The 23,839-nt window shown below is 38.2% G+C and overlaps 1 protein-coding gene across 1 annotated transcript; it reads right to left on the minus strand.

Annotated features, from left to right (window-relative positions):
- Positions 1–14,395: 14,395 nt before the first annotated feature.
- On the minus strand, positions 14,396–23,540 carry hhatlb (hedgehog acyltransferase like, b). The gene is made up of 12 exons (XM_023266298.3): positions 23,349–23,540; positions 20,351–20,482; positions 17,902–17,969; positions 17,705–17,818; positions 17,070–17,264; positions 16,758–16,967; positions 15,964–16,135; positions 15,669–15,813; positions 15,545–15,580; positions 15,260–15,461; positions 15,027–15,168; positions 14,396–14,948 (listed from the first exon to the last, which is right to left on the minus strand). Exons 2-12 carry the CDS (start codon positions 20,454–20,456, stop codon positions 14,737–14,739), a joined length of 1,602 nt encoding a protein of 533 aa, XP_023122066.2. The 5' UTR covers positions 20,457–20,482; positions 23,349–23,540; the 3' UTR covers positions 14,396–14,736.
- Positions 23,541–23,839: the final 299 nt, after the last annotated feature.

Here is a 23,839-nt window from a genome sequence, read left to right on the forward strand (position 1 = left end):
TTTTAAGTTTTGTTCAAGGATGTTGGGTGGAATATACCATCAGACCAACCTCCAAGGTCTACAGTAGTGAATTTTAGGTGGAATATACCAATAAACTCACCCTTTAGGTCTACATTAGAGGATTTTAGGTGGAATTTTCTTCCAAACCATCTTTTAGTCTACATTTAAGGATGTTTAGGATGGTATATTCTTCTGAACCAACTTCTCAGGTCTACATTTCAGGTGGAATATTCCTCCATAGTAACTTTATTAGTCCACACTGAAGGATTTTTTTCTAAACCACCCTTTTGGGTCTATATTTGAGGTTTTAGGTGGAATATTCCTTTTAACCAGCCACTCGGGTCTCTGAGGATTTTGGATGGAATACTCTGTTAAACCAACATTTTAGGTGCATGTCCAAGGATTTTTGCTGGAATGTTCCTTTAAGGTGGATGTTTGAGGACCTTGTAGGTGGAATACTTCCTGAAACCAACCTTTTAGGTCAACATTCAAAGATTTAAGGTGGAATATTCCTTTAAACCAACCTAAATTTCATGTTTTGATCATTATCAAGTGAGGAATTTCAATCCAGACTCCTCATAATGACGTTTGAGATTTGTGCTGCTGTTATTTGTTTAGTCCAGACTAAATGACAGAAATCCACAACAGCTTTACAAACTCTTAGGGTAAACTCTCCACAAGGATCCAAAATAAGTTGGACTTCTACATGAGAGCTTTAATTATTCTTCATCTACTTCTTGAAAAGTTTGGTCAATAAAAAAGACAAAAACTAATATTTTCAGCTGAACTAAAGACAGACTTTGTGATTTTTCTGCTCACGTGTTGTTGTAAACTTACTCTTTCAAATAAATATCCGCCTAACCCCCTGGAAACCAGCGTTTGTCCTGTTTTTGTGTTGCTCTTCGGCGACCATAGACAGCTGGGTCGTAATGTCTTTTGAGCAACACACCATACTATGACGTTTTTACAATGACGGTTCTACTATGAACCAGTTTGACATGTTCAGGTGTTCTTTGTGTGAAAACTCAGAGATTTCAGGTATCAGAAGGTGGTTTTCAACTTTCTTTGTTAACTTTCTGCTTCAACTTTAAACTAAATTTACTTGACTAACAGTAAGCTGTGTTCCTATTGGCTGTCCAGGTGGCTGCTTGGTGTTATCAGGAACACCTGAGCAGCTCAGTGTCTTTCTGCTTCATTTAGCTGCAGACAAACATTTCCTCTGCTTCTCTTCACCAGTGAACCGGGTTTGGCTCCGTTGTGTTTGTTCTTTAGGCGTTGGCTTGCAGCTTCCAGCAGTAAAATCATCTTTAATGTGTTTCTTGGTGTGTTTTAGGGCTTTGTACTGGATAGTTGTCTTGGTAAATGTGGTTCTTTAGCCACAGTTAGCACATGGTGCTAATGTGTGCAGTGATTAGTGGATTTGGTACAGCTGAGTTGTGTCTTTATTTTGGCTGTAGTGAGTCTTTAGAGGTTTTTGGTCAGACACATTCTGAATTCTTGGTTGTCCAGAAGGTAAGAGTTCCTGTCCTGATTCTCTGTTCTCAGAGGTTCTCTGGTAGGCTGCAGGAGACTTTAGCGTTTGGGTTGTGCTAGTTTGGTTTTTGTACGGTTTCATTTGGACGACTATCTTGAGGCCCCTCCATGTGGTTTAGCGAGGTTTTCTGGAACAGTTCTACAAAGCAACCTGCAGCAGAAGAGACTTTGAGAGTTTTTAGGAAGTTCTGGAGAGCAGACTTTAGAGCAGCAGAAACATTTGTCAGCAGTTTGAGCAGGAGAAGGTGAGCTTCAGAGTAGAAATGAGAAGGAAACCTTCTCACCTTTGGTGAGGTCCTGTACCAAGAGTTTGAGCAGGTTGTGAAGACTCTGTAGTTCTTTGGTCTGAAAGCACAAGAAGAGTCGACTCATTAAAGGAGAAAACAGGAGATATTGTTGGTTCTTCTGTCGCTCTGCAGTTTCCAGTTTCCTTAGACTGAATATCAAGTTTATATTTTAAATGATTTCCCATGTGAGCCCAAGAAGACTTCAATAAACTCCCTCCATCCCCTGGACACAACAGATTTTATTACCATGCTAAATATTTTTTTAAAAATGTTTTTGAGTTTCAATCATAGTTTTAGCATAGTTTTTTCTCTTTGCTTGTTTAATTTTGTCATCTGTGTGAAAGATGCTAAACAAATAAAGCTGAATTGATAAACTGAATAATTGACTAACTCATGATTGTGACAACAGAAGTATTTTCATTGTGATTGAAGGGTTTGTTTCATTTCTAAGGTTGAGGTTAAAATCTTGACAGAAAAAAATTATTAAAGAAATAAACTACATTTTTTAAAAAAAGCAATTAAATCAAAGGAAAAAAATATTTAATACAACAAAACTTTTAAAAAGAAAATTAAACATTAAATACAATTACATTATATTAAACAGACAAAATATTTAATTAAAAAATTAAACAAGATACAAACATGAAATTCTGAAATTTAACAATTTTTTAAACAAAAATATGAAACATTAGATAAAATATTTTAGATTATTAAACATTTAAAAAATACAATTAAACAAGAAGAATATTAAATATTTTTTTAAATACAAAACATTTAATTAGATTATTAAATATTTAAAAATACAAAACATTGAATTAAAAAATTAAATGTTTAATTAGAAAATTAAATCTTAAAGACAATAAAACTTTAAATAGGAATTAAACAGAAAATATAATGAAACATTTAAAAAGAAAATTAAACATTAAAAGGTGGTAAAGCATTTAAAAAGAAAAACCTTAAAGATTTAATCGAAAAATTAAACATTGGGAAAGAAAAGGAAATTTTTCAAACAAGCAGATAAAACATTTGAAAAAATAACAAACATTAAAAAGACAAAACATTTGGAAATCAAATCAGATATTAGAAAAGAATAAAAGGTAAGAAAAGAGCAAAACTAAACATTTAAGAAGAATCAAACTAAAGACAAAACATTTGAAAAAACACCAGTTAAACTTTAGAAGATCAAATTAAACAGAAGAGACAATAAAACGATCAAAAAGAGCAAAAACAGATTAAAGTCTTAAAGCGTTTTCTGGTCTGAAATGAAAACATCAAGTTGTTTCTACAAACATTTCCTCTTTCTATGTTCTTCGTTTGATTGTGGACAGATTTATTAAGTGCTCATTTCAGAAAACTGATTTCCAGATAAAGTCTAGTAGTAGTTGAAGTCATTGATCAAACTAATGTTATCTTCTGATTTCCACAAACTTTACTGTTCAGTGAAGAGAATCAAAGTTTGTTGAGGATTTCTAAAAAACCCACAGGTTAAGGTCTGAGAAGAACTCAGATGGATGGTCTAAATGTGAAATCAAGACTCATGGTCACAAGTTTTAAGGTTTCTGTTCACCAGAAAGTTCAAACTAACAGAGAAGTACTGAGAAACTTTAAGGTTTTCAGTCCTCAGACTGTCTAAAGGTTCAAACTAACAGAGAACTACTCAAGAACTTTCAAGATTTCAGCCCTCGGACTGCCGAAAAGCTCAAACTAACAGAGAACTACTCAGGAACTTAGAAGGTATCAGTCCTTGGACTGTCTGAAAGTTAAATCTAACAGAGAACTACTGTGGGACTTAGAAAATTTCAGCCCTCAGACTGTGTGAAAGCCCAGGTCCTGAGGACTCGGGAGGTCTCGAGGCTTTGGAAAGTCTTGGAACTGAGGGTTCCACCCTCCAGCACAAAGGCTGAAGTCCAACCTCCTGAGAAAAACGGTCGAGACGAGACTCGAGTTTAAAAAAAACTCGAAAACAACAAAAAATAGATGATAAATGCGCAAAAAAAAGAAGAATTTGTATCTGAGCGAGTAGCTCAGGGGGATAAGAAGAAGACTCCCAAGCGGAGGGTCGCAGGTTCGAGACCCGCCAGCGGCAGTTTTCTTTGTTTGTCTTTGTCAGGATTTTGATAAAGTTTAAGAAGGGTCTGGTCTTGAACCAGCGACCTGCAGCTCCATAGGCAAATCCTTAACTCACTGAGCTACAGATCAGATAAAATAACATAATTTCGTCGTCCCTTTGTCATCGTAGTTGCTGAAGTCACCACATGGGTGGAGCCAAGGCGGAGTCTGGGTGGAGTCAGGGCGGAGAGTAGGCGGGGAGGTGGGTGGCGGCCTCCCCCCTCTACTCCCCCACCTCCCCTCACCACCCACCACACCTTCCCCCGCCCGACGAGTTTTTCGAAAATCTGAGTCTCGACAGGTTTTCTCGAGTTTCTCGAGTTTCCACGAGGTCGGAGGCAGAACAAGTTGTCATGATGAGGTGCTGAAGTCGGCCAGGATGGACTGACTTTTTACAGCAACTAGAAGGAAGACCACTAGAAGAGCAGGTCTTTAACCACCATCCATAAAATCCATGGAGTCGCTCCAGAGAAATGAAGGGAGGTCAACTTTTATCAACCTCCATCCAGATGTTCAACTTGATATCTTTGACATTTTTAGTACCACACACCTTTAGTATCACTCTTTATTATCATTTATTAGGACTTTAATGGAATCCACCAGCAGATTTAGTTTTTGTTGACAAACTTTATTCTTGTCGTCGTGGGACTGCAGTATTTAAAACTGTTCCTTCTATTTGACCTCATGTTAATTAGTTTTAGTGGAGAAAGTTATTTTTGTTGTTGATTAGTCTCTTAAAAACCAAATAAGAAATTGGATTAGTCAAGAGGTTTAAATTTCTTACTTTGTCATATTTTAAATATGACAAAAAATATATATAAAAATAAAGCGTCTTGAGACAATTTGACCTGTAATTGGCGTTATATAAATAAAATTGAATTCAAATTGTATGTATCTTGTAATATTGGAGTAATTCAGCCGCATATGTTGGAAAACACATTTTCTTTGTCCATTAATCTGTTGAGTATTTTCTCCAGTAATTCATTTGTTGTTCTGGTTTATAAAATGTCAAACCCAAATATATTCAGTTTACTGTCAAAAAAACCAAAAAGATTTACATTCATGATGCAGGAATCAGGCAGTTTTTCACTTTTTATCTTAGTTTAGTCAGAAAGATAGTTGATAATGTGTGAATTGTTGCAGCTTGTGAGCCGTAAAAGGTTTTAATCTTTGGGGCCGAGTGTCAAAAAACATTTAGAAACCAACATCAACAAAACACTCAACAAAGATTTGAACATCATTAAAGGAAAATCCAACTTTTGCATGACAATGTCTGATTAAAGGACATTTATTTCCAACGTAAATGTGTGATATTCATCCTCTGGAGCTTTCTCTTCACATCGTCTTCCACCTGGACTGGTTCGGTTGGGAGCATGTGCAACAAACATTCGAAAAACTGCATTTTAACATGAATTACACTGAAGTTTATTCTCTACATAGATGAGACTGTCTGGATGTGCTGCTCTTTCATTAACTCCTGAATTCAGGAAAAGTTCAAACAAAAGAGGACAGTTCAGATCAGACTTGAGAATGAGCTAATTTTGAACAAACATCTCAGACTTTCTGAGCTTCAGCACCTACAGCAAGATATTTTAACAACAAGCAACTCAAGAGATCCAGAAGTTGGAGAGAGTTATCTTTAGCTGAGCCAAAGAACATGTGGGATGCTAACCTAGCAAACATTTCAGACTTTCCTCTGCGAATTCTGAGAAATAATTTCCTATTTAATGAGAGCTACACATCTTAACTCAGTCTCATTAAAACAGACTCTAATTCAGTGTCATCCATCCATATTAAAGTGCAGTTACCCAAAATGTTTGTTGCATGAGCTCCAACAAAACCTGTCCAGGTAGAAAGCCACTTTGACAAACAGGAAGTGGATGATTCCAAGCAGATTTATAGAAGGGGGAACTGGACTGTACTAAGTGTGGTCGAGTATAAAGGGGTGTTTTGTGGGTTTTTAAGGCTGATAATGATTATAAGTGAGACATTTGGAGTAGATATTCATTTGCAGGAAATGAAAGTATTTAAAATCTTGGATTTAAACTCAGAAGAACACAAACTCTAACAGAAAACTTTGTCGATACGTTTTTGTTTTGTTTACAGATGTTAAGTCTTTACTTCTGTTGTGAACTTTGGTAAGAAGCAAAAACTTTAGCGTTGCCATGAATATATGAGTGTTAAATTCTGTCCATGTTTGCATTTTGGGAAATTCAGTCCAGCAGATGAGTTTGTTTTTACTGCCAGCTACCATTCAGTCTGAGATGTTAAGAATGAATAAATGTGCATAATGTGGAAATGAACAGATTTTATTTTTATTTATTCCTACAGCTGCTAGTAAAGTTCTAGAATGTGGAGGAATTTAGTCTCACAATCACAGACAACAAATATTATCTGAAAGTCAGGTTATTGTTGTTTATCAGCACAATACAAAAAGATTCATGTTAGACATATTCCAGTTAAGACTCCAGAATATCAGGATTTATGGAAATTTTCCTCAGTAATATGAATGTTCAGGTTAAGATTGTGCACTGATATTATGTAAGTTTAGCTGATTAAAGTTTATGACTCTGCACTACAATATTATTTATTTAAATTTACACCATTATTATAATATTTAGGGTCAGACCCTACAGTATTGAGATTAAGAAATAAACTATTCTATAAAATGTAAATACACTGAATTCATTTGGATATATTTAAGTGAGACTCTACAATATTATCTGACACAAATCTATCTAAATCAAAATTTTAATAATTTTTACTCCAAACATTTACTGGACTGATTTAAACATTAAAATCACTCCTTTCTAATCCTCTGCTGTACGTTCAAACCTCAGGCCTGATATAGAGAAACACACAAGTATCTGTTTGAAGGAACTTCTGCAGAGTCCTGGTTCCAGAACATGATGATAGAATTATAGACAAACTTTAACAAAAGCTGCCTGAGAGTTTACAGGTTTTTATGTTGGATTTCTTCAGTAATTTAATGAGAGTTATCATCAAAAATCAAGTGTTCATTTGATGAACTTCATTTCCTAAAACATGCAGAATTGGAGCTCATATCTTTGGCAGCTGTAAAGTTTCTGCTCCTTCAAAGTTCACAACACAATGAATGAATTCCTAAAACACTCTCAATGCTGGAGAGCGTTTGTGATGCTGAAGCAGTGACCAGTTTTTCTGTTTCTTCTCTGGAGATGCACAATGAGGGACGTCTGCAGAGACTGAAAAGAGTGTCACCACATCCTGACATGAGGAAAAAGACTTTATTGAAGACTACAGTGAGAAAAACTATCCAGACAGCAGACGGCTGCATTTAAGGTGAGCTCTGAACATTTGATCTGGAACAGGAATTAAATAACGGCAGCATGAGCTTCATTTCAGTCTGTAGCTGCTGAATTCATGGATGAATCATCTGGCACTAGAGAGGAAGACCATCAAACATCCATGTCAGCTGATGGAGGTCCAAGAGTCTCACCGAACAACCAACCTACAGAGTGAAGACCTCGAATCTGATTGGACAGCCTCCTATTCAGCCACATGTGTGAACAAATGCCTCGAAGCTGATTTGTTTTCTAAAATAAATCTAGTTTGAGTCCTAATCTATGCCTGTGTTTGCTTCTTTACACTGCTGTTAACAGTTTAGGCTGTTAGTATAGCATGCTATACTGTGACGTTTCAACAGCGACATGCTATACTGTGACGTTTCAACAGCGACATGCTATACTATGACGTTTTTTGGACCAAAGACGATAGTATGACATTTTTAGAGCGACATGCTATACTATGATGTTTTTAGAGCGACATGCTATACTATGACGTTTTTTGGATGACATGCTATACAATGACGTTTTTAGAGCCACATGCTATACAATGACGTTTTTTGGACCAAAGGCTATACTATGATGTTATTAGAGCGGCATGCTATACAATGACGTTTTTAGAGCGACACGCTATAATATGACGTTTTTAGAGAAACATGCTATACTATGACGTTTTTAGAGCGACATGTTATACTATGACGTTTTTTGGACCAAAGGCTATACTATGACATTTTTAGAACGACATGCTATCCGATGACGTTTTTTGGACGACATGCTATACTATGACGTTTTTGGGGCGACACGCTATACTATGACGTTTTTAGAGCAACACGCTATACCATGTTTTTAGAGCGACACGCTATACTATGACGTTTTTAGAGCGACATGCTATACTATGATGTTTTTTGGACGACATGCTAAACTATTACGTTTTTAGAGCGACATGCTATACTCTGACGTTTTTTGGACCAAAGGCTAAACTATGACGTTTTTAAGAGCGACATGCTATAGTATGACGTTTTTAGAGCGACATGCTATACTGTGACGTTTCAACAGTGACATGCTATACGATGACGTTTTTTGGACGATATGCTAAACTATGACGTTTTTTGGGCGACATAAAAAAAATAAAATACTGATAATCAGTAAATCAGTCAGCCCACAATTACTACAATTCTACAATGTATGTCTCTTTCCTTTGACTTGTTATTTGTACAATATATGATGTATATTATGACGTTTTTTCATACCAAAGGCTATACTATGATGTTTTCTCAGAGACATACCATGCTACTCTGTTCTGGCCCTGGACCGCTGCACTCCTCCTCTGTTGTTTTCTGGATTGTACTCAGCTGCATGCCTTCGTCCACCCGGCCTCCGTTGACTCGTCCCACCTGCCGTCTCTGGAGCTGAAGCTGGATTGGAACAGAACAAAGTACAGTCCAATCACGATGCCAGCTGCCTCTCAAAAGGCTCCTTCATCTGGTGGAACTTCTTCTGAAGGGAAGCTGAGCTGGCCCGGCAGAACTTTGGAGATGTGTTCCAGTGGTTGGTGGATGTGTGGGGAGATAGAGAGGGACCTTTGACTTGTTCAGAAAGGAAAACAGGAAACCCATTGGTAGTTTTAGTTTAGGGTGCTACTGCGGTGTGTTTTTGGGCTTGAAGAGGTGAACAGGAAGAGGTTTTTTTCTTATTGATTATCTTTTACTTTGTTCCTGGTTGGAATGCCCATCAATGTCAACATGAAGGTCACTTTTAGTTCTGTTTATTTTTATTTTACTACCACCCATTTGCGTTTAACCCCCTCAGATGTTGTGTTGTTGTAAACTTCCTCTTTCAAATAAATACTTGTCTGAACCTCTGGAAACCAGCGTTTGGACTGTTTTGGTGTTGCTCCTCACCTACTTCAGACAGCCGGGACAAAACAACGTTTTGTGGACCAAAGGCTATACTATGACGTTTTTAGAGCGACAAGCTATACTAAGACGTTTTTTGGACGGCATGCTATACAATGACATTTTTAGAGCAACATGCTATACTATGACGTTTTTGGACCAAAGGCTATACTATGACGTTTTCAGAGTGACATGCTATACTATGACGTTTTAAGAGCCACATGATATGCTGTGACGTTTTTTGGACCAAAGGCTATACTATGATGCTTTTAGAGTGACATGCTATACTATGACGTTTTGAGAGCGACATGCTATACTATGATGTTTTTTGGACCAAAGGCTATACTATGATGTTTTTAGAGTGACATGCTATACTATGACTTTTTTAGAGCAACATGCTATACGATGACGTTTTTAGAGCGATATGCTTTACTATGACGTTTCAAGAGCGACATGCTATATGATTAAGTTTTTTGGACGACATGCTATACTATGACGATTTTTGAGGGACATGCTATACTACGACGATTTTAGAGCGACATGCTATACCATGATGTTTTTTGAGCGACATGCTATACTACGACGATTTTAGAACGAAATGCTATACTATGACGTTTTTAGAGCGACATGCTATACTATGACGTTTTAAGAGCAACATGCTATGCTATGATGTTCGTTGGAGGACATGCTATACTATGACGTTTTTTGGATCAAAGGCTATACTATGATGTTTTTAGAGCGACATGCTACACTATGACATTTTTAGAGCATAATGCTACACTATGACGTTTTTTGAGACACATGCTATACTATGACGTTTTAAGAGCGACATGCTATAGTATGACGTTTTTAGAGCGACATGCTATGCTATGACGTTTTTACAGCGACATGCTATACTGTGAAGTTTCAACAGTGACATGGTATACGATGACGTTTTTTGGACGACATGCTATACGATGAGGTTTTTTGGGCGACATGCTATACTATGACGTTTTTAGAGCGACATGTTACACTATGACGTTTTTAGTGCGACATGCTATACTATGACGTTTTCAGAGCAAGACGCTATACTATGACGTTTTCAGAGCAAGACGCTATACTATGACGTTTTTAGAGCGACATGCTATACTATGATGTTTTTAGAGTGACATGCTATACTGTGATGTTTTTAGAGCGACATGCTATACTATGACGTTTTTAGAGTGACATGCTATAGTATGACGTTTTTAGAGCAACATGCTATACTATGACGTTTTCAGAGCGACATGCTATACTATGACGTTTTTAGAGCGACATGCTATATGATGACGTTTTTAGAGCGACATGCTATACTGTGACGTTTTAAGAGCGACATGCTATACTGTGACGTTTCAAGAGCGACATGCTATACTATGACGTTTTTAGAGCGACATGCTATACTATGACGTTTCAACAGTGACATGCTATACTATGACGTTTTAAGAGCGACATGCTATACAATGACGTTTTTTGGACCAAAGGCTATGACGTTTTTAGAGCGACATGCTATACTATGACGTTTTCAGAGCGACATGCTATACTATGACATTTTTTTGGACCAAAGGCTAAACTATGACGTTTTTAAGAGCGACATGCTATAGTATGACGTTTTTAGTGCGACATGCTATGCTATGATGTTTTTAGAGCGACATGCTATACTGTGACGTTTCAACAGCGACATGCTATGCTATGATGTTTTTAGAGCGACATGCTATACTGTGACGTTTCAACAGCGACATGCTATACTATGACGTTTTTTGGACCAAAGACGATAGTATGACATTTTTAGAGCGACATGCTATACTATGATGTTTTTAGAGCGACATGCTATACTATGACGTTTTTTGGACGACATGCTATACAATGACGTTTTTAGAGCCACATGCTATACAATGACGTTTTTTGGACCAAAGGCTATACTATGATGTTATTAGAGCGGCATGCTATACAATGACGTTTTTAGAGCGACACGCTATAATATGACGTTTTTAGAGAAACATGCTATACTATGACGTTTTTAGAGCGACATGTTATACTATGACGTTTTTTGGACCAAAGGCTATACTATGACATTTTTAGAACGACATGCTATCCGATGACGTTTTTTGGACGACATGCTATACTATGACGTTTTTGGGGCGACACGCTATACTATGACGTTTTTAGAGCAACACGCTATACCATGTTTTTAGAGCGACACGCTATACTATGACGTTTTTAGAGCGACATGCTATACGATGACGCTTTTAGAGCGACATGCTATACTATGATGTTTTTAGAGCAATATGCTATATTATGACGTTTCAAGAGTGACATGCTATACGATCACGTTTTTTGGACGACATGCTATACTATGACGCTTTTAGAGCGACATGCTATACTATGATGTTTTTTGGACCAAAGGCTTTTTATGACATTTTTAGAGCGACATGCTATACGTTGACGTTTTTTGGACGACATGCTATACTATGACGTTTTTAGAGCGACACGCTATACTATGACGTTTTTAGAGCCACATGCTATACCATGATGTTTTTTGGATGACATGCTAAACTATGACGTTTTTAGAGCGACATACTATACTCTGACGTTTTTAGAGCAATATGCTATACTATGACGTTTTTAGAGCCACATGCTATACTATGACGTTTTTTGAGCCACATGCTATACTATGACATTTTTTGGACCAAAGGCCATACTATGACGTTTTTAGAGCGACATGCTATACTAAAGTTTGAGGTATAAAGACTCATTTAGTTATTTTAATGCTGAAATCTTTGATGTAGCAGAACTAAACTTCCATTTTCCTTCTAGTACTTGTGATACTCGAACTAAACGTATCTTCAACACGGATCATCTGGTTTTAATGAATCAGCAGCAACATCACAACAACAAATGAGACAATTTTCAACAAATTAATGAAACTGATGTCATTTAAAACTATCAGAGTCTGTTTTAGTGTCAAATTAAAGCTGATTACTGACAACTAGAACATTAACGTTACTGTTTTAATCCCATTTAAGTTTCCTGAACGTTACATTAATGTCAACCAGCCACAGTTTTATGAACTTAATGAACCACATTACAGGAACACAACACACTTCAGCTGTTTACATGAAACTCAACACATTAGCTTGATGCTACGTTAGCTTCAATCAGACTACGACTGAGCAGCTAACTCGGTTAGCACATTAAAGCTAATATTTACTATGCTAACTTTCTTCTCTGGTCAACACACACTGAAACAAACTCCACCAACATCTGGAGTGCATGGCACACATTACATCTGATACTAAAGCTGCATATAAAGTGCATTAAAAGCGGCACCGATACGAAAATAAACATTTACTTACCGAACTATCAGAGTCCTTTCAGTGTCTGCTGGTAGAATCAGCCGAACGTAGAAAACTGGGTAAAACAAGCCAACGGGCAGGAAAACTGTCTGTGGGAAATGTTGTGCTGCTCCACCGATAAATAAACCAACAGTTATTATATCAGAATTAATCCAAACAAGGAGAGCAGAGTCTCTGCTGCCTCCTCCATAGGACCTGTCAATCATTCCAGACCGGACTGTCAATCAAGTAGTCCCGCCCCCTGGCTTCGCAAAACTTTAACGCTCTATAAAAAAATCTATATTGATTTATTTTAAAATCGGCCACCTGATCTCTCATTTTGACCATGAAAACTAACGAAAAAAATGTATATACAATCTATGCACCGTACTCTGTTTGGCTCCACACTTGCTGATGACCACTTCCGGTCTCAGAAAATGAAAAAACGGACCTTTTTTCGTTTCTGTGTCTTACTGATTTTGCTTTCTTGTTATTCTAAATATAAAACGAAAATCAGAGCATTTTTTTTAAAAAATCGTATATCCCTTTTTGATCATGAAAAGGAAAAACGCCTTGTATTTCAATTTTAATTTTTGTATTTTGAAACGAAAAATCAAATAACCACTCGTTTTTTGTTTTTCAATACCCGTTTCAGAACGGAAAATCCAATTACCAGATCCCCCGTACACGGACCGTGGTGGATGTCTGGTGTGTGTGTGGGCTGTGTGTCTGAATGTGTTTGTAAAAAAAAAAAAAAAAAATGGGACTGAAACGAGTGAGAGCTCGTATCTGTGCAGGCTACAGCCGAAAACTACTGTTGTAGTTGTCGGCTGAAAAACTACAACTCCCGGAAACAACGTCACTTCCCTTTGATGAGGACGGGAGCCTCTGGGGTATGGACACATAAGAATCATGTGACAGGTCATGGCTACAACGTGATCACGCTTATTTCAGCGTAAGAAGTCCTCCAAATACCGGTGGTCTGGTTTATAAAGAGTTTTGTTGTGTGCGCTTTATTGTGTATTTTTACAAACCCATCACTGCAACGAAAAAGCACCCTGAGACCTGGTGAATGTGTGAAATGTTAGGGTAACTCCCCAGATTTTATATGCAACAAGTATTATCGATCTATCTTATCTGGTTTAAAATCTACAGCCAATCAAAAATCAATATGCAAAACGTAGCGCCGGCGCTACGCTGGGTTCTAAAGGGTTTAGAGCACTCAACAGTGTCCTTTATGATGTGAAATTACTTGAGTAATTCAAATATTGGTTTTAAAATTCTACAGACATTAAAAAGTACAACTTTACCTGACTTTAAAAGATGTTAAGGCTCTGCAGTATCATTAAATATGAAGATCAGCCTAATTTAGAACTAAAATTATGACTCTACACTAATAGTGTATTTCCTAAAATGTCTAAGAGAGCTAACAGAATGGTTATTTGATCATTATTGCTGTCAAGAAAATAGTTTCCCACAATTGATTTTCTTTCCACTGCTTTGTCAAAATAACGATGCAAAAATCCATTCTCAAAAAACTAATCTTCTCCTGTAATGGCTGAAGTGAATTTTTGTTAAACCAAAACACTACTAAAAATGTCTAATTTGCTTTGTAGACACACTAGCCACACAAATGTACCATAACAAAGGGAATCTCCTCTCTCTACTTTGCCTTTTTACTGCCCTGTTCAGGCTAAGGCAGCCACCACATGTGACAGTAGGTCTTCCACTAGACATTTTTCAAAGTGTTTCCAGTGTAAATGCACCAAACTAGACTTCAGCAGGAAACTGAGAAGACAACACAATAACTCATGTAATATAAAAAGTTTCTTTTTCAAAATCAAACAGCTCCATCAAAAAGTTCCAAATCTCTCTACATATCATGACACAAGACATGATGCTTTGAACAAATCTTTGCAGTTTATTTCTTGCATGATAGTAAAGATCAGGTATCAGGAAATCACAGTCCCTACAGTGTTTTCTTGTTAGCTGTTTTCATTGGCTCCTGGACAATATACAGGTGTACTGTACATTATATTACATTACATATTAGTGAATGCTTTGCATTAAGGTATAAACTCTCCTTTAGGTAAAAATACTGTTGAATGATGTAAACTTTATTTACAGTAAATGCTGTGTTCTACATCCATTCAAAGTGTTATAAAATCTAGACAGGCAATAATACTGGTAGCATCTGGACACCAGTCACTACTAGGCTGTTACATTCTTCTTTAATTATCTACTCTGCTTTCTCCTTGCTCGGATCTGCGACTGGCTGTGGGGCAGCGGGTGCAGCTGCAGGGGCGGCGGGGTGGGGGGCAGCGTTCGGAGGAGGAGGAGGCGGGAGTGGATCAGGATCATCAATGAGAGCCTGTCTCCTCTCTCGCTCCTTGATCACTTGAATCAGACAGTAGGTCACAAACATGACGATGATGGTGGTTATAGGGAAGCCTGGGAAGGTAAAATGTTGTTAACAGACTAGTTAAATTAAACTTTGTTCAACATATTAAAAGAAAAAAACTAGAAAACCTTTAAGAAGCAGCCGTTTGGTGACCAACTTGGCGAAGTCCAAACTGTTCAGGGCCAGAATGTTGTACAGCACAATGCTCCAGAAGTTGAAACTGTTGAAGACGGCTCGGATGCGACGGGACATTGCTTCCGACATTGCCAACTGTAAATAAAACACTATTAATATGCACTACAATATGCACTTTACTTCTAAATCCTTGCTTGAAATGTGAAGCCAGTCTACTCTAACAAACCTCAAAAGAGGTAAACGGCTCCATGGCGAAGAATTTGGCCGTCCACAGCTCAAAGTTGAGGCCAAAACAGTTAAAGAAAGCCCAGATCATGACCACCTGACAGGGTCCCAGCCACAGGATGGTGACAGCGAAGGTGCACAGTGTGGCGATCAGCTCCTCCACCACGTTGTCATGCTTTCCACCCAGATAATCATATACATACCTGCAGAGAAAGACCACATCAGAGCCCCAACATCTGACATGATTGATTAGACTTGAATGTATTTGTATTTCTGAGACACTCACTTGCACAGCCAATCGTTGATCCCTCTGTCAAAATGCCTGCAAAAAAATAAAAAATACACAAGGTTTAGCAGCAGTTGTACCACATATTGTATTCCTATAAATGTGGCCAAGTTAATTAACTCACGTTTCAGCAAACACGTAGAGCATCGTGATGCATTTCGGTGGTTTGGGCGGATCCAGGTGATCCAGTCTGGACACTGTGTTGATGACTCCGAACATGACAGCCGCTTTGACCCAGTCATACACCAAGTTAAAGTAAGCCAGGCCCACTGGAAACAGCGAAATTACATTAGTTCTGCCATTCTACATTTATTCCAATTCATTAAACCTGCATTAAAAATGGTCCCCTGACGCTTAATGGATCCCTGCAGGAAGTATGATGAATTTCTCCTCAGGAATTAGAGGGAGGTGGTACAAACCTAGAGCCCAGTCTGAGAGGTGCTTCAGCAGCTTCATGTCGGCAGGTATGGTGAGGATGTACATGAAGTGAAAGAGGACGTCTATGACAATGATGACTCCCAAGTGGATTCCTCCCTGTAGGCTGATGTTCCACATCTCCCGCTCTTTCCTGGTCAGGTCAGACCTGTTGGCCTGCAGAGGGCAGCAAACACGTCACAACTACCAGGAACACCAGTGACCCTCACCCTCGACAGGACAAGAGTGTACTGTATAAAAATCAGATGGATTTTGTTGTTGACAGATAAATAAATGCTTGCAATCTGACTCTATACTGTACACGACTACAGAATGTGCTCTTGAACTGTACTTTTTCACTGATGTATTCTCAAATTTTCTTTAAACCATTTTCCTCGTGAAAAGTAATGGAAGGAAACCAACAGTTAGTAGCACATCCAGAAGTCATTTTCAAAGACTATGATTCTCAACTTGAGGCACAAAAATCCCCAGCAGTGATTGATTAACGTGACAGGAAAGCTGAAAACAATATTGCACTAAATTTATTTCCTTTCTTTAACTCCTCCTGTGCAATTACCAGACAAATCTGGAGAAAATATCCCTTAGTTGTCAAGGTAACCATGTATAAAGGAGAAATTACTTGCTTTTAAAGTGTAAATAAACACCTTATTCATTTGCACCTTAAAAAAACAAGGTGTTAATTTTCTGAAAATGCAATAACATCAGTTGCAAAACAAGTCCACTAATACTTTCAGTGCTGGATGACTGGGATTCATTCGAAGAGTCTAGTTAAACTTACTTGAACATAAAATTTATCGAAGGTCATGATGGGCCCAAAGTAGAAGAAAGGGAGGTAGAAGTTGTACTTGAGCAGCTCCAGGATGCTGTAGTTCCCGTCTTTCCTTTCACAGTTCTCAAGAGCAAAACTCATACAGCGCATGATTGTGAAACCACAACCTCCGTAGAAGAGAACATGACGCAGCTCAAAGTCTCCTTCAACAAAACCTGCCTGTGTGGACAAGAAAACCATGATGATGTTAAGTTGAGGGACACTGGGGCACAATACTCATCTTTCTTTCAGGAAACAGTGCTGCGAGTGTCAGCAGTGTACCTGCCAGGACACAAAGGGTTCACACTTGAACGTAGCGAGTGTGCAGAGGCCAGTGATGAAGCAAAGCCAGCGGATTTTCACTAAGGAGATACTGTAGAGCAGGATACAGTGGGATAAGATGAGGGTGACGTAAGTCCAGCCCATACTGGTCCACACAGCCAGCAGACCATACATCATGTACACCAAGGACCTGTACTGTGGGAGAGAAGAACAGTGTCAACACAGGACCGTGCCTGATGCATCTCCAAGAAATCACACAGCAAAGCCATTTTTTAGAATCTGTACAACAAAACAAGTGCTTATACGTCCTCTAAAAGTCCCTCCAGTGATGAGGCCTGTGTCTATCCACCTGGTGCCATTCATCAACTGCTGCTTAGCTAATGATATAAAAAGCCACTGTGCAATGTTGTAAAAATAAACTGCAACAAAAGAGGATTTCAAATGTCACAGGGAGAAGTTAATTCATCCCAGACAGCTTGATTGTTTCCTCTACCTCCTTTCAAAGTGGCTCAGTGTTTTGCTTGGATCATTAACTCTAGCGGTCGATACTGGATCAGCCCTTCACTTCCTGCACCTCATCGCTCTTCCTACAGCAGCTCAATGAAAATAATCCATCTATCGGTCAGTAGAGGCACCTGTGGAGCGAGCATGGAGCAGATCTTGGCGAACAGCACATGACCGGAGAGAGCGAAGAGGATGTGGTCTCTGTAGGTGGAAAACCACATCATCCACTCAAAGTCAGCCGTGTCCTGCAGATCAGAGAGCAAAATGTAAGAAATATGAGACATTTTTGTGATAAAAACAATTGTGTTAACTGTAAACTCTTTCTTACCATTTTCCTTCCAAAGTAGTACCATCCTGGCTTCACGCTGGTTTTGAACGTCTTTCTGTTTACATTGGCTGAAAAACAGCAGCAGAAAAAGAAAACTAGACTATAATAGTCCAATAAGGTGATCAATAGTAACTAATTACAGGCTTCTCAAGCAAATAATTAGGCACAATGATCAGCATGTTTTGTATCAGCATATTTTTTTTGCTTGTCCTTGAGTGCAAATGTGAAGCTTTTGTTCCAGCGAAATAAATGCAGACCCAACACAGGCTCTATTTTCTTCTTGTGCTCTGTGATATTAATACTGACACCTGATCTCCTCAGCGTGGTCTGCATAGCTGCAACTCTTCACCCTCACACTGTGACACTGTCCCTATATGTATACCACACATTGTGTTGTCTGTTTGGGCTGCAGGAAGCCCAAGATACTCTACTCGATCTTATGTTTCAGCTTGAGGATCCCATATTCAGGGGAAACTGATGCACTGATTTGTTTCACATGCAGACTTCAGGAAATTAGCCGATTGATTAGCCGACAGTGTTAAGTCATTCTTCTAGTTCAGCATTCATGATGACCAACCACTTCATTCGCATGTCTGCTGATTCTAGCTAATTATTTGCAGAATATACAGAGAAATATATGGGATATTTCAGAAAATTAATCAGCAAATATGGTGACAACTGAGTTATAACTTCAATAGTTTTTTAAGCTTAGAATATTTGCAGGTCACAGTTTCTCAAATGTGAGGAATTCATGCTTTTTTGCTTGATTGCAGCTCTTATTAATGCTGTTTGTCTGTGCCAACATGTGGCAAAGGCGGGGCAAGAAGTTCAACCGTAGTGCAGACAGCTGATATGAATCTATCAGCTGATTGTTAAACAGCAGCAGGTGGTGGTTTTCATCTTGTCATAGATTTTAGCGCTGGCAAAGAAAACGTTTCCATTTTGATTCAGCCACAATAGCCCACATGAAATATGTATACCAACTCTCTGAACCCCAAACAGTTTCTGGGTGTTTTTTTGCTCCTGGGACATTTTTGCTGACTTTAAACTCATTTTTCACTGCAAAATAAAGTCCTGCACCTCTATGGAAACTGCACAACAATGGCTAGAAGGAGAGAGAACTATAGCAAAGGTATAATGCTATAAATCCTTTTAAAAGAACGAAATAAAAGTTCATTTAACTATTTATATTCCAAAAACTTAACAAAAAAAAGCGCAGGCATGTCCAACATTTCTCACTAAGTTTCCACTGCTGTTACTAATACTAGGCAGAAAAAAAATGGAGACTCTGCATCCTATAGATATTTTCCTACTTACCCTTTTTATTTGTTTCCTTACTTGTCTTTCTACTCTGTATAATCACAGCCTGCAGTTCAGCCCAGTATAGCTTAAGAGTCCCTGAATTTTTTTCACATGACTGTTGGTCACAGCTGTGTCACTGATGGCTTTTCGGGTGTGATGAAATGGAGAGATTTTATTTTTTCAGAATCCATTTAATCAAAATGATTTATTTCTGAAATTTAGAAAAAAAAGGTAATTCATTGAAATCTCATCAAATCACATTTTAAGCTGAGATTTGGTTAATATTGGTTTATTTTACAAACAGAATCCTAAGTCACATATGATATGTTCAATGCCCACTGGACACTTGAAACCTGACCATTCTGTTTTACGGTTTCTAGCTGGTAAATGATCAGACCTGGGGGGATTTTGAAAATGATGTCTTTCAAAATCATTTTCAAGTCGTGGGGTTCAGAGGGTTAATCTGCAAACTGAATGGATACTGCACCTTACTGGTGGACACGGGGAATATGCTCAAGGTCAAGGTTTTGGAAAGTACCCAAAACCAAATTTCCTCTAAACATCAACCTTAGCAGTGGACTGTTTCCCCCCAGTAGCTGAAACCATTTATGCATGTGTTCAGGATTGTAAATCACTGCATTTAACATCTTAAGGGACCCATAGACTGACTGCTGATATTATATTATTGTGGTAAAAATAAAGAGAGCAAAGAGAACTTTTAGCTTCTCATTTTGGTGCTTATTTTTGTCATACATATACAAAGACTGAATATTTTTTGGTTTCGGACCAGACCCAATCAGCAGAAGTCACCTTAAGCTAATTCTAACTTTGTAATATGATATAATCAGATTTTAGATACTGGCATTGGCCCAAAAAAATCCAGTAGGCGGAATATTGAACTCTAAGAATAAACAAATAGCTTCCAATGCTTTTATATGAGTGGTTTTCAACACAAGTGATCAGACTTTTCTGAACACTTTCCTGTGTGTGTGTGTGTGTGTGTGTGTGTCTGTGTGTGTGCGTGTGTGTGTGTGTGTGTGTGTGTGTGTGTGTGTGTGTGTGTGTGTGTGTGTGTGTGTGTGTGTGTGTGTGTGTGTGTGTGTGTGTGTGTGTGTGTGTGTGTGTTTGTGTGCTTCCTCATACTCACAACTGGACACCTCAAAGATCCAGCTGGCAGCCCAGAACATGGCGAGACACAACACGGTGTTGTAGAAAAAGATCTCATACTTGGGAAGAGCAGCTTTGATGCCCATGATGAAGACAAGAGCTCTGGAGGCTCCTGAACACAAACCACAATCTGAGAAATCAACACTTTATCTGTCCAACTAAACCAGGTTTTACTTCTGAAATAACAACACATGGTGTCACAGTTTCCTCATCATGTCTACAAAATAAGAAGCATCCTGATGATTCACCCTGATCACATCTTACTCATTTTTATTCTGATTGTTTACATCCCACTCACTTCTGTCTGACAGCAGGAAAATGGACACACTATGGCAATCAGCCAAAATACAGTCCTGAACCAGCAGCTGTGAGCTTAAAAATGAAAGTGCAACAATGGTCACTTCGGTGTTTATAACAGAGATGTGTATTCTGTTATTTTCTACAGCGTAACTAAAATAGACATCTGAACTCATCAGTCATTCTTAGTTTAGGTAACTGTCACGTTTGAACTTCTGCACTTCTGCTGGGACACATTAAGAGAGGTGGAAAGCAATAGCAGACATTTGCTTCCTGTGATATAACTACAGCACTTGAGAAATGTTCCTTTTAATGACACTTTTACTCCACTAAATTACTGGACATTTAGCATCTTCACTGCATGTTACAGTACTGTAGCTTGTGTTATATTACCTCATGGCTCTATTCTGCTAATTTTACAGATTATGTCAACTTCAGCTGAGGTTACAAATTGTGAGTTTAAAATTTGAGGCTATTTGACCTTATAACGAGACATTTTCACATCCTTTACTCAAATAAAAGCAGCAGATAACAATTAATACACCTAAGCGTAAATGACCTTCACTCATTCTGCAGAAAGCTCTCTGTCAAAATAATATTAGATCATACATTAATGTTAATCACGTCGTATGCTGCTGTTTATTTTAATCTATAACACAATGTCACATTATGTAAAAGTATCACTGACAGTGAGCTTAAAAAGTAACAAATAGACTTGAGTGAAGCTAAAAGTGAAATATTTTCATGTTTGCCCATAAAATGAATGGTAGTGAAGCAGGTACCTGGATAAAGGCTGAGTTTCTGAACTTTTTACCAATACTTTATACTAACTGGGCCATCTACAACAGATTAGAGAGCAGTACTTAGGTTTTCAATTTAACCATTTATTGACCCTGCTGTGGGATCTGTAATCTTGATGATGGTTATCTTACCATATCAACATATCAGTAATTAAATGTCTGACAGGAAACCATTCTGAGTGTTAGTATAATTAATGGGATGGGTTTGGTAGTAGAACATTCTCCAGAGCTTCACACTTCATCTGCAAGGTTGCCTTCTTCCCACTGTACAATTTGAAGGCATCTCTTTCCCAGGTACCGTTGCTCTACGGTCCAACTGTGATGTTTCTGTGCCCATTGTAGGTGCTTTTGGTGGTGGACAGGGGCAAGGATGGACAATCTGACTCATCAGTGGCTGTGCAGTGATAGTCTGTGCACTGTGACACCTTTCTATCATAGCGAGCATTGAGGTTGTTCATCAGTTGCTCTTCCTTGCATCATTTTTGGTAGATACTAAGCACTGCATACTGGAACAGCTCACACTGCCTCTTGTTTTGGAGACTTAGAGAGCAATCACAGTTTCACTCCTCAGAGTAGCTCAGATCCTTATCTTCACATTGCCCCATTTTTTGCTTCCAGAACAACAATTTCAATAACTGACTGTTCATTTGTAACAGGTAATATTATTAGATCATGTATTAAGTATGCTACAGGTGAAAAGTTTGGAAACAAAATCAAATTTGTACAAAAAAGATCTTTCATTGGTATACTGTGCAACAAAATAAACACGTTTATTAGAAAGAGTCACACATTAGAATAGATTTTTACTATAATTATCTGGTATTTGTATCTGTACTCTTGTTTCTTTACTCAGCTGTTTCTCTATAGCCATTTCTGTGGTAGATTTATTGGGATTTTTGAATGCAAACTCTCAACAGCCAAAGAGCTAAAGTGAATAATGCAAACCATGAGTTCTCTTTTATTTTTGCACTGAAGTTGTGACTCTTGCAAATCTTCTCACCCTTCTTTTCTTTTGTTAACATTTATTCAGCAATTGTGTGGTAACATGAATGTAAACCTAAAGGTAAATTGAGGAAAATGGTGCATATCAGTGGAAGCAAAGACTGATCATGCAGTAAATATATCCCAAAATCCATGGAATTCATTATTTCCATCTTTTTAAGAAAGACATTGTGAACAGAAACTTATAGTTGTTTCCAAATGTTTGGCCTGTAGTGTAAGTGGTATTTTAATGTTAATCACTTCCTATGCTGCTGTTTAATCTGTAGCAGAATTGCCCCACGCCTTCACAGGTGCCTTTGCTAATCAGCGTTATTCACCTCACCTGCCAGTGGTTTTAATGTTGTGGATGGTTGCTGCGGCTATTTTCCACCACTGACCACACTTGGGTGAAGGAATTCTACTCTACACTTTTGCCAAATACTGTCGCCTGTTGAGTAGCTGCTTGGATTAATTTCGTGGCGTTTTCCAGACTGCTGCTGAATAATGCGTAATTTAAAATCGTTTAGGAATTTTATCTGTCTGCCTTGTTCGACGTATTTCTCACGTCTCAGTGACAGAACAGTACAGAAAAGACAGACTGATTAGAATCAACAGAAGTAACGATTTCAACAAAGTGCTGCTGCCTGTTATTTTTAACCAAACAACTTCTTTCCAGGGAATTTACGCACCAGCTTTTACGCATGCAGGACGCAGGAAAACTAAATATTCTGCTTCGTAATAAAGACATTAAACTCAACCAACAGTTTTCCACACTGAATGAAATAAACTGTTCACTACATTAAAAGGTCTCCCTGTTTTCTGTCCGCATTGTCTGCTGGTTAAATGCCACCCGGTCATGCACTTCAGTTCGTCCTCCGCAGCACCTGTTGTGATACTGACCTTGAACGCAGCAGTTGGGAGCCCGAGGAAGTTGTTCAACAAACCTTTTCTGTTTGTTCAAAATGGGGGAGACACACGGATTAAAATGTCACATTGAGGGGACAAAAACAAAAACATGGAAGTAAACGTTTGCACGTGCTGAGACTCCACAGAGCGGAGCAGGCTGGACTCCCTGAGAAGGAGCTGCCACCGGGTAAAGGTGACATCAAGTATTTATACTTTGGCCACTGACAGAGGGGGGCGGAACTGGAGGGCTGCTAAATCACTATAATAGACTGTAAGCTGCACAATATTAGGAGTTTATTATGGTCTCTGCTCACTTGCTTCCATAAATGATGTAGCATAAAGTAAATCTGCTGTAGATAAACCCCTCTACTGCAGCCATCTGTCTATTTAATGCAGAAGCTAAATGTTTAACAGTGTGAAACTGTCATCATATGGAAATAAAGCACTTTGCAATAACAATTATTATGCTCTCTTAGAATTTCTGT

This window comes from Amphiprion ocellaris, chromosome 22, assembly GCF_022539595.1.
Source record: "Amphiprion ocellaris isolate individual 3 ecotype Okinawa chromosome 22, ASM2253959v1, whole genome shotgun sequence".
Classification (NCBI taxonomy): Eukaryota; Metazoa; Chordata; class Actinopteri; family Pomacentridae; genus Amphiprion; species Amphiprion ocellaris.

Bases quoted from the DNA above. Each gene is read 5' to 3' on its own strand.
- hhatlb (XM_023266298.3), bottom strand. From the start codon at position 20,456: ATGGGCATCAAAGCTGCTCTTCCCAAGTATGAGATCTTTTTCTACAAC. The intron at 16,968-17,069 runs GTACACTGCTGA...TTGTCCACACAG, and splicing joins AACCCTTTGTGTCCTGGCAG to GCAGGTTTTGTTGAAGGAGA. The intron at 14,949-15,026 runs GTTTTCTAGTTT...TTACCTTCCCAG, and splicing joins CAAACGGCTGCTTCTTAAAG to GCTTCCCTATAACCACCATC.